The sequence below is a fragment of the Octodon degus genome, unplaced genomic scaffold (assembly GCF_000260255.1).
Source record: "Octodon degus isolate 3935 unplaced genomic scaffold, OctDeg1.0 scaffold00353, whole genome shotgun sequence".
In the NCBI taxonomy this organism is placed as follows: Eukaryota; Metazoa; Chordata; class Mammalia; order Rodentia; family Octodontidae; genus Octodon; species Octodon degus.
The window spans coordinates 475,251-486,222 of record NW_004524929.1 but is presented as its reverse complement, the minus strand read 5'-3'; the positions used below and the strand labels follow the sequence as shown (position 1 = coordinate 486,222).

The 10,972-nt window shown below is 44.7% G+C and overlaps 1 protein-coding gene and 1 pseudogene across 1 annotated transcript in view; one reads left to right on the top strand and one right to left on the bottom strand.

Annotated features, from left to right (window-relative positions):
* Window positions 1–10,972, bottom strand: part of Magt1 (magnesium transporter 1) — a 68,335-nt gene that overhangs the window by 40,415 nt on the left and 16,948 nt on the right. The window contains exon 2 of the mRNA XM_004648105.2: window positions 894–1,063. Within this exon, the coding sequence (XP_004648162.1) occupies window positions 894–1,063 (170 nt within the window). The remainder of the gene's footprint in view (window positions 1–893; window positions 1,064–10,972) is intronic.
* LOC111814549 lies at window positions 1,461–2,935 on the top strand (annotated as a pseudogene).

The following is a 10,972-nucleotide window of genomic DNA, read 5'->3' as shown; positions in this document are numbered from 1 at the left end:
AATAAATAAATAAATAAAAATTAAAAATTTCAGGAAGAACACTTAAAATTTTGTGAGGGCCAGAGACACAGCTCAGCGGCACAAGCACCTGTCTAGTAAGTGTGAGGCCCTGAGTTTGATTCCCAGTACCAAAAAAAAATTTGTGAGCCTGTACCTTTCAATCATGGAAGAGTATGAATGGCTCAGTGGTTCAGCGCATGCCTGCCAACCATGAGGCCCTGAGTTCAATTCCTGATATCAGAAAAAAATGGAACAGTAATTATTTTATCTACTTTCTGAGATTGCTGTGATTAACAAGAGTATGAGATTGAAAGTATTCATAAGTTGGCCAGTCAAATTGCTCAGTGGATTAAAGCGCCTGCTTAGGCAGAAGCAGGGGCCAGGAGCTTGATCCCAGGGGACTGCTGTGCTGGGCCCGCCCCCGGGGTGTGCTGAGATGGCAATTGAGACTGGGAGCGGTGGCGCACGCCTGTAATCCCAGCATTTGTGAGGCTGTAAACAGGAGGATCACTACGAATCCTATCTACGCAGTAAGATCCTGTACATCGTGACCTAAATACAAATAAAGAAAGTATTCATAAGAAAATACAGTATGGGGGGGAACAAAATACAGTATCAATGGTATTGGTAGTTATATAATTTGATATGAATTCATAAAATGATTTTTAAATTATTCCTATGATGGCTATACTCCCTTATTTATGCTTCCTCACAAACATGTAGAACTAAGAATTAATCATAAAAGAGAAATAGTGATATGTGTTATTACAGACATCCTAAAGGTATACACATTCATTATTTATATACCCACTGAACTAATTTGGTTCTTCTGAGATTGGAAAATGACCAAAAATCTCACAAGTTCATTTTAATGTGCAGTGGAAAGTTCTTACTTGCAAACAACACACTGTCTATGAAGTTGGAGAGCTGTGAACATGACAATAACGGAGTAATTTCTCGGTGGGGCTTTAACAAGGCGCCGGAACTTGTCTCCATTCATTCTTATTACAGGTCTCTTATTGGTCCATTCCATCAGCTGACTAACCTTTTCAGATAACACCATCTTAAAAAGACAAAGTGAAAAAAAATACAAAGTGAACATGCAGTTAATACACTGAATTAACAATTATTTATTACAAGTATTTAGTTCTTTTTACATTTCCTTCCCCTCCTCCCTCCCTCCATCCCATTCTCATTACAAAAGATCAATCTTCCCATTTCTTCTTTTATTTTGCTCTGTGGATTTCTCATATGAGAAATCATATGATATGTAACATGTTCACAATGGGACTGTAATTTGTAAGTCTCGCTACCAGGCAGCTCAGAACCACTAGCAGTATATGCATGATTCTACGTCCTGATTGTGCTAACCATTCAAGCAGGGAGCAATGTGTCAAATCTGTGTGTCTGATTTATTTCACTTAACATAATGGTTTCTGTCACAATGCTGGTGTTGGACAATGGTAAGTACTAACAATGGCAGCTATGGCTGTTGCCAGGAGATATCTGCAGAATCACAAAGATGCGAAATAGCCCATCCGCCGGATACGGTGTACATGTGGCACCACCTGCAGAACAAGTCCTGCCAGCTCTGCTGGACAGAATATCCATATCCATGGTGGGCTATGAGACAAGCAAGGTCCCTCCTGAGCTGCTCAAGCATGTCCTGCTGGATCTTGTCAAGGAGAAACCCTTCTGTGAGGGGCCAGGGAGATGGCTTGGTGAAATAAGCGCTTGCCTGGCAAACGCAAGGGCTTGAGTTCAATCCCCGGTTCCGCAAAAAAAAAAAAAAAAAAAAAAAAGAAAGAAAGAAACCCTTCTGTGGAACTAAGGGACACAAACAAGTATTTTATCATAGAGGTGAATAACACAGGCCCTCTCAAACCTGTTTTCAGCTGCCACTCAATATGCACCTCCTGGCTACAGTATCCCATCTACCAGCTACCAGAGCCTTACTCGGAACCACTACACAGGGTCAGGATGGCTAAGTATAGGGTCAGGTTCAATCTATGTGTGACAGCTATATTTGACACCAAGGCCCTGATTGGTCAAGATAGCTTTAGGTAAGTAATATATGCGTGGAACCCAAGACACCTTGTCAGCCATATGCCATCAAGGCAAGGGTGAGACCAAGTACTGAGAGGGGAGGGAGGTGTGTGATACTGAACTGTATGTGCTTCTTTGGGAGTACCATACTAACATCATCCAGCTGGTGGAAGTGTCTGAAACACAGGAACAGGTATATATGCCGATGGGTCTAGCCACAAGTGGCTAGCTCTTTCACCATGTTATTGCTAAGGGTTCCATCACTGAGTGCGATACGACAAAGGGGCTGCAGACAGTACTGGATGGTGTCCGGTATCTGCATGTACAAGGCATCACACATTATGACCTTAAACCTGAGAATCCACTCTATCATCACCCAGGACACTGACTCTAAGACCATCATCACTGATTTTGGCCCAGTCAGTATCTGTAAGAAGGGCAAAGACTGTCTGATGAAGACCACCTGTGGCACACCATAGTACACTACTCCTGAGGTTCTGGTCCACCAGCCTTATATTGATTCTGTGGCATGTGGGAGCTGGGTATCACTGCCCACATCTTGCTCAGTAGCACAGTGCCCTTTGAAGATGGCAACTGCACCCAGCTGTACCAGCACATCATCTGAGGTGAGTACAGTACTTGCCCTAGCGTGAGAGCCTAGGCCTAGTATGTCACATCTGACCAAAGGCTTCATTGATTGACTGACTGCTGATACCCATGTAACTGCAGTGCAGGCCTTGAGGCACCTGTGGATCGTAAGGATGCCAGTCTGTCTATGAAGAATCTGCACTGTTTCATCTCCCAAAACATCCTAAAGCACACCTCCTCACAGTACCAGAGCACCAGGTCTGCCCAACATACATGTCCCAGGTGTTCCACATACTCTTAACAGGTAGCACAGGGAGCAAGTACAACCTATGCTATCTGCAGCAATACAATGGCTGAGCCACCAGTTATGGCATAGACACACCACAGGCCATGCTCTACTATGCCACTGGGGCCCAATACCCTCATTTCAAAGAAGTCTCATAGCCAGTGGTAAGTAGAGAATGTATGGCCCCAGCCCTTTCTCTGTGTCTCCAGGAGATCCTGTTCACAATGGGCCTGGGATTGGTGAGGGAATGCAAGTGGCCCAAGGGCTGAGATCCTTTTAACTGGAAGCCTGGTGCTCCTTTTGGTGAGCAGCTGCTCCCTATGAGTTGGGGGGAGAGACAGGTCCTAACGTTCATTGTCCCCCTCATCCTCTGGCTTTCTCAGACAAAGCAGGGCTACAGTGCCAGTGAAAGGTGTTCTATGACCCAGTTACTTCTGGAACACCCACCCCCATTTCATCCACAGAACCTTTTTCACTAACTCCCTACATTCTAGGCCATGCTGTTCCTTAAGATTAGGCTCTGTTATGATTTGTGTCTAGGCCAAGGAGATAGCTCAGTAGAACAAATGCTTGCCTGGCAAGCACAAGGGCCTGAGTTCAACCCCAGTGCTGCAAAAACAATTAAAATTCTTTAAATGATTTGTGTCTAGTTGTCCCCCCAAAGCCTCATGTAGTCATTGGGATAGCTTCTAGAGTTTGTGATTAATTCATGATCCAATGGGGGGTACGGGTTATGGGTGTGAGTGCTACACCTGCCCTGGGGTGCGTAAGCTGCACACAGTATAAGGAGGGGAGAGAGGCTTGCTAGCTGCCACAGCCTCTGCTCCTCCCTTTGCTCTTTGCTGTTTTTCTGCCACCATGAATGGCTGCCCTCTGCCATGTGCCACTCTGCCTTGGAACCAACTAAGCATGGACTGCAACCCCCACTGACTATGAGCTAAATAAACCTTTCCTTCCTTGATTTTGGGTGTCAGGTATTTCATCCCAGCAACAAGAGAAAAAGTAATGCAGAGAGGCTCCATGGGCCAGTCCAGGTTTGGCCTTAGCTAAACTGCAGGCCCCATGTGCCTTGACCCCTGCTGAGGTCTAAGCAGTTCCTATCTTCTAGCCAAGATATTTCTTCTTGCATGTGCTGCCATGGGCCCCTCCTGGCTCTAAGACTTTCCAGAACCTTTGGTGGTGGTACTGTGGTGTGGATCTTAGCCATGAGGGTAGTGGAACACCCCAGCTCCAAACCCTCTCAAGAGGGTTCCTGCTGACCACTCTTGTTTCTTTTTTGTAGAGCCCACCACTGACTCCTTCTCCTTAGATGCCCATTTCATTCCCTACATGCCTCCTCCTCAACTGTGGGAAATTAAAGAGAGCTCCGCTGCTACTACCTGGGGAAAGGCGGCACTTGGGCCGAGACATAAATTTCACCCTTAGGATCCCACTGTTTAGTTTGATCCTTTAGTATCACCCATTACTTTCCCTTCAGAGGCCTCTGTGCTCTCTTCTGCAGCTTCAGGAAGGTCCCATCTAGTGTCCAGCCTGGGAACAAACAGCCAGAGGTGAGCAACAGATGCCCATACTGCAAAACCACAGTCCTAGGGCCAGGGAGATGGCTCAGTAGAATAAGTGCTTCCCTGGCAAGCGCAGGGGCCTGAGTTCAATCCCCAGTTCTGAAAAAAAAAAAAACCACAGTCCTCCAAAATGAAGTGAAAGGGCTGGGGGATGGCTTAATAGTCTAAGTGCCTTCCTGGCAAGTACAAAGACCTGAGTTTGATCCCCAGTACCGCATGCCATGCTGGCCCCAGAACTCTGTGTGCACCTTGCTGTCCTGAAACCAAGCAATTATGCCTGTAATCCCAGCCCTGGGGAGGCTGAGACAAGAGGATCACTATGAGTCTAAACTATATAGTAAGACCCTATATCCAATAAATAAGAAAATAAAAAAGGAAGTCATAACAAAGGAAGGACTGCATTGCAGGAGGGTCCTGGGTTGCTCAGCTCCCTTTTGCAGTGGCTGCACACCTCTCCCTAGGACTTAGCCATACTTCATGACCTGTCTCTGAATCCTGGGTTCCTGGTGTACTGGCCTTGCTATGAGAGCTGTCCTTGCCCCTTCCACCCTGTGCCTGCTTCCTTTCCTAGCATTAGCCTACCTGTCTGGGCCCCAGGCTGAAGGGAGGCCTTCTAGGAGGAGCTAGACAGGGTTGGAGGTGCTTTCCCAGAGTCCTGTGCCAGAACTGTCTCAATGGATGTCATGGTACCACCTTCATCAGGCTGAAGCTCAAAGCCTTTCTCTCCTCAGCCAGTTTCAGTGGTTTTATTTATTTATTTATTTATTTATTTATTTATAATTAGTGGAACCGGGGATTGAACCCAGGCCCTTGTGCTTGCCAGGGAAGCACCTATTCTACTGAGCCATCTCCCCGGCCCCTTCAGTGGTTTTAAAGTGACAAAAGGCAATGCCTCTAAACTTACCTAGGACCCTCTAGCTGAGAGTTTGATCCCCCACTTAGCTCCTCCTCCTAGTGGGCAGCCTTGGACCATATCCCCAGTGGGTTACCAAATCACTCTGCACCAAGTTGACTGTGGTTTACATACCCCACTTCGGTCCCCACTGCCTCTAGGAAGGAGAGAGTAGAAAGCCCAAGCCCCATGGCCTCCAACTTTCTGTCAGGCATGTACCTCAGTGGCACAGCTCCTGATGGGTGATTTTTGGTACAAAAACAAAACAACAAAACAAAACAAAAATTTTTTAAAAAAATAAAATAAAAAATAAATAAATAAAAACCCAAAAATTTTTTTAAAAAAACAGAATTTCTTCGCACTTTCCAAATATCTTTGGGGACCTAAAGCCCTGGGGATTTACTTACTTTATTGCCCAGGGTAGACCTGAGAGTAGACAAGGGAGTATGGAGTCTGAGGCTTGGGGGGGGGCGGAACTGGGGATTGAACTCAGGCCCTTGCGCTTGCCAGGGAAGCGCTTATTCCACTGAGTCATCTCCCTGGCCCCAAGTCTGAGGCTTTTGACAGACCCTCCTAGGTCTTTATATCATGGACTCTGGCTGAAGAATGTACAGTTATTTACGTTTTTTTTTTTTTTTTTTTTTTGCGGAACCAGGGATTGAACTCAGGCCCTTGGGCTTGCCAGGGAAGCACTTATTCCACTGAGCCATCTCCCTGGCCCCAATGTGCAGTTATTTACTCTGTGCACTAAATTTGGGAATGTACACTCTGTATTCAATAAATAGCTGCCCATACATTCTGGGTAAAACATGCTCAAATTTATCCTTCTTTATCATAGGTCAGTACTTAATTGTGTATAACTATCACATTTTCTTTATCCATTATAATTTGTTATTAGACACACAGGCTGCTTCCAAGATTTAGCTACTGTAAACAGTAATTTCACTATATAAACATAAGTATACATCTACCACTGCAATAAGATGACTTTAACTCTTTCAGGGAGATACCTCAAGAGGGAAGGCTTAGGCCAAATTGATTTAATTTGCATTTCTCTAACGGCTGGTTAATTGGACATTTCTTAAGTATTCATTATACACACACACACACACACACACACACACACACACACACATATGTGTGTGTGTGTGTGTGTGTATATACTTAGTACAGGGTCTATATGGTCTCACTATGTAGAGACCCTACCTAGAGGACTTGTAATGATCCTCCTGTTTTCAACCTCCCAATGGCTGGAATTAGAGGCACTCACCACCTCCATGCCCAGTCCCAATCAAGTGCCCCGAGGGTGGGGCCAGCACTCATTCTATATTTTAAAGATGTCATTAGTTTCACTCTACTTTCAAATTAAATTTGATAGCTACTAGCAAATTCAAACATGATTTGGATATTTTATTTACCATGATAGATTCTTTTTTGGAGGAAAAAAGGAAAGCTTTAACAAGTATTTATGCTAGGCATGGTGGTGCATGCCTGTAATCCCACTATTTGGGAAGCTGAATCAGGAGGATCACCATGAGTTGAAGTCAGCCTTGACTAGTGAGACTTTGTCTAGAAAACCAAACTAAAGGGGGCCTGGCCCTAGCTCAGTTCTTTAAGTGGCTGCTTCCACAAACCTGTCAGCCTCAGGTTGTTGTGGTTGGCAACACTCCAGCCAACCAAACCTGCCCTGAGGGCATTCGGAGCAAAAAAAAAATCCTTATTCCATTGGCTGGGGAGATGGCTCAGTGGAATAAGTGCTTGCCTGGTAAGCACAGGGGCCTGAGTTCAATCCCTGGTTCCGCAAAAAAAAAAAAAAAAAAAAAAAAAAAAATTAAACTAAAACAACCCCCCCCCCAAGGATTCACAGTCTTTATAACTTGGTCTGTAAGCCAGGATGGCCTCAAACTCTTGGCAATTCTGCCTCAGCCTCCTGACTGCTGATACTGCAGGCTTGTGCTGCCACACCCAGCTCAAATTTCACTATATGTATAGTCACTTGTTATATATGACAAAATTCCATATTATGAAACTTACCCTACATCTACTTAGTTTTTTTTTTTGTTGTTGTTGTTTTTTGTATTTTAGGGAAGGGTCTACAGGGTATTCAGCGTCTCACTACTAGATCGGACTTGTAGTGATCTGCCTGTTTACAGCCTCCCAAGAGCTGGGATTACAGGTGCGCAAGGTGCACACAACCACCCACCACGGCCAGTCACAATTGCCTCTCAGGCTGCCCCAGGGGTGGGGCCTGCTTAGTTTTATCTTGGGATGAAACCAGAAGTGTTTGAGTGTGTGTTGTGTTGGGAGGAGGGTGCTGGGGATTGAACCCAAGGCCTCAGCCCCATTTAATCCCTCAGGAAGATCACTAGGAGTCCCTATTTAATGATGTGGTTTTTTTGGTATACATGTATAATAGCTTTCTGGATTTATTTCTTATTTTTAAAAATGTATTTGGGGGGCTGGGGAGATAGCTCAGTAGAATAAGCGCTTGCCTGGCAAGTGCAAGGGCCTGAGTTCAATCCCTGGTTCCACCAAATAAATAAAATAAAAATAAAATGTATTTGATAGAGAGTCTCACTGTGCAGCTTGGACTCGTAGTGATCCTGTTTTCAGCCTCCCCAGCGCTGGGATTACAGGCGTGCATCCCCATGCCTGAACTCCAATGCCAGCTCAGCGCACCCAGTGTCGGGCCAATGTGGCATGGGATACTGGGTGATTGAACCCAGGTCCCTGAGCTTGCCTAAGCAGGTACTTAGTCCACTGAGCTACCTCGCTGGCCCAGCCTTCTGGATTTATACAAACTTGTTAACATTAATTATCTCTCCTGCTGAACAAGTTCATTGTACGTTTAATTTCTTCCAGCTGATGTTTCTTTCTTTTATTTTTTGTGGTATTCAGGATTAAACCCAGGGTTGTCACAGTGAGTTACATCTTTAAACCCCCTCCCTTTTTTTTGTGGAACCAGGGATTGAACTCAGGCACTTGAGCTTGCCAGGAAAGTGCTTATTACACTGAGCCATCTCCCCGGCCCCCTCAACCCCTTTTTTTGTGAGACAAGGTCTTGTTATATAATTCACGTTGGCCTGGAACTCACAGCAATCTTCCTGCCTCTGACTCCTGAGTGCTGGGATTACAGGCATGTGCCACCATGCCTGGTCACAGCTCTACATTGAAATTCTTTTCTTTTCTTTTTTTTTTTTTGCGGAACTGGGAATTGAACTCAGGCCCTTGCAGTTGCCAGGCAAGCGCTTATTCTACTGAGCCATCTCCCCGGCCACTACATTGAAATTCTTATGGTTAGATAATACACGTTGGGGCTGGGGAGATGGCTCAGTGGAATAAGTGCTTCCCTGGCAAGGGCAAGGGCCTGAGTTCAATCCCTGCTTCCAAGAAAAAAAAAAGATAATACATGTTATGTAAATTTCTACATATAACACAGGAAAATAAATATCAAGTGACTGCTAGAGAGATAGCTACGTGGTCAAAATGCCTGCTTGGCAAGTGGAAGGTCCTGGCTTAGATCCCTAGTGCCACATGCTGTGCCAGTCTATGCTGAAAGTGGGTGTGGTGGTGGACAACTGTAATCCCAGCACTGGGAAGACTGAGACAGGAGGCTCACTAGGAGTCCAAGCTGTGTAGTGAGGCCCTGTACCAAATAAATAAAAAGATTTTTAAGAAGAAAATTTTAAAGATTCAAAAAAAAAAAAAACGAAATTATTCTCTGGTTTTCCTGGAAGAGGCTGAAGAATGTGATGTTCCAGAAAACTCAAATTGTTTTAATTCTTAGACACTTCTTTCACAGTCCTCTTCTTTTTACCTTCCCTATTACATGATTTTATAAAGGAATTTCTCTTTTTATTGAATGTCAGTTGAAACAGTGTTGTTGTGTTTTCTGTTTTTGTGGGACTGGGGACAAAAGCTTGGGCCTTCACATTGAGTTACATAATGCGACCTTTTTTTAATTTTTTGAGACAAGATCTCACCAAGTCGCTAAATTGCCTAGGGTGAGCACTGCATATGGTATTCCTGTCTTAACCTCTCAAGAGTGCTGGAATGACAGGAGTGCATCCCCAGCCTGGCTTTTATTTGTTTTGAGATAGGGGTCTGACTATGTCAACCCAGGCTCTCTTCAACCTAGAAATCTTTTTGCTTTACACTACTAAGTACTTTCAATTACAGGTGCACAACATTTAAAGCTATCCTTTAGGGGCACATTGACATATAGCTCTAATCCTCATACTCTGGGAGGCTAAGGCAGAAGCATCACAAATTTGAGGCCAGGCTGGGCAATCTGGTGATTAAGGAGCTCATGTCTCAAACTAGAAAATTTGGGGCCGGGGAGATGGCTCAGTGGAATAAGCGCTTCCCTGGCAAGCGCAAGGGCCTGAGTTCAATCCCAGGTTCTGAAAAAAAAAAAAAAAAGTTTAAAAAGAGCTGGAGATGTATCTCCCTATAGAACCCCCGTGTATAATCCCCAATATGAAAAAGAGAGAAGAGGGGAGGGGAGGGAAGAGGAAGGGAGGGGAGGGGAAAGGAGAGGCTCCCCCAACTCCCGTATGTACTAAAGACTGAATTCAAATGTCATAGCTCAGCGGACTAAAGCACCTGTTTAGGCAGAGCACAGTGGCCGGGGCTCAATCCCTCGCAAGCCGTGGCCCAGCCCCAGGGTGGGCTGAAACGTGATTGAGACTGGGTATGGTAGCACGTGCCTTGTAATCCCAGCAATTGGGCAGCTAAAAACAGGAGAATCACTACTAGTCTGATTTACATTGTGACACCTTGTAGACCCTGTACTAAATGCAAAAAAAGAAAAAAAGAGGGGCCGGGGAGATGGCTCAGTAGGATAAGCGCTTGACTGGCAAATGCAAGGATCTGAGTTCAATCCCTGGCGCTGCAAAAAAAAAAAGATAAACCTCTAGTCTTGAAAAAAATTCTTGTCTTTTTTCCTTTTCTTTCTTTTTTTTATTTTGGTGGTATCGGGCACTGAACCCAGGACCCTGTGCTTGCGAGGCAGGCGCTTATTCTACTGAGCTATCTCCCCAGCCCAATTTTTTTTTTCTTTTAAATGTAGTATTTCTCACTTTGTTTTGTTTTCTACTTTGGTCTTTTTGAGACCAGGCCTCACTGTTTAGTTCAGGCTGGCCTTGGCTTTGTAGCCCAGGCTGGTCTTGAACTTGCAATAATCTTCCCGCCTCAGCCTCAGCCTCACAGTGCTGGAATCATAGGTGGTGTGAGCTATCATGCCCCACTTCTTGTATTTTTAAAGAGCACATTATTTAAGTACTGAAAGCCATGGTCCAGAAATACAGTTTCAGAGCTGGGGATGTAGTTCAGTGGCAAAATGCTTGCTTAGCATGGGCAAATCCCTGGGTTCAATCCTCAGTGCTACAAAAATGAAGAAAGACATGAAACTTTAGACTTGTAGGTATAGCTCAGTGCTAGAACATATGCTTTGCACACATAAGGCCTTGGGTTGAATCCCCAGGTTCCCGCCATAAAAGATAAAATTTTGGTGCCTCTGTTACCGCTATATTAATCACACTATTTAATTTCTTGATATTCCTTTATCTCCTTAACTCATAACTTTTTTTTTTTTTT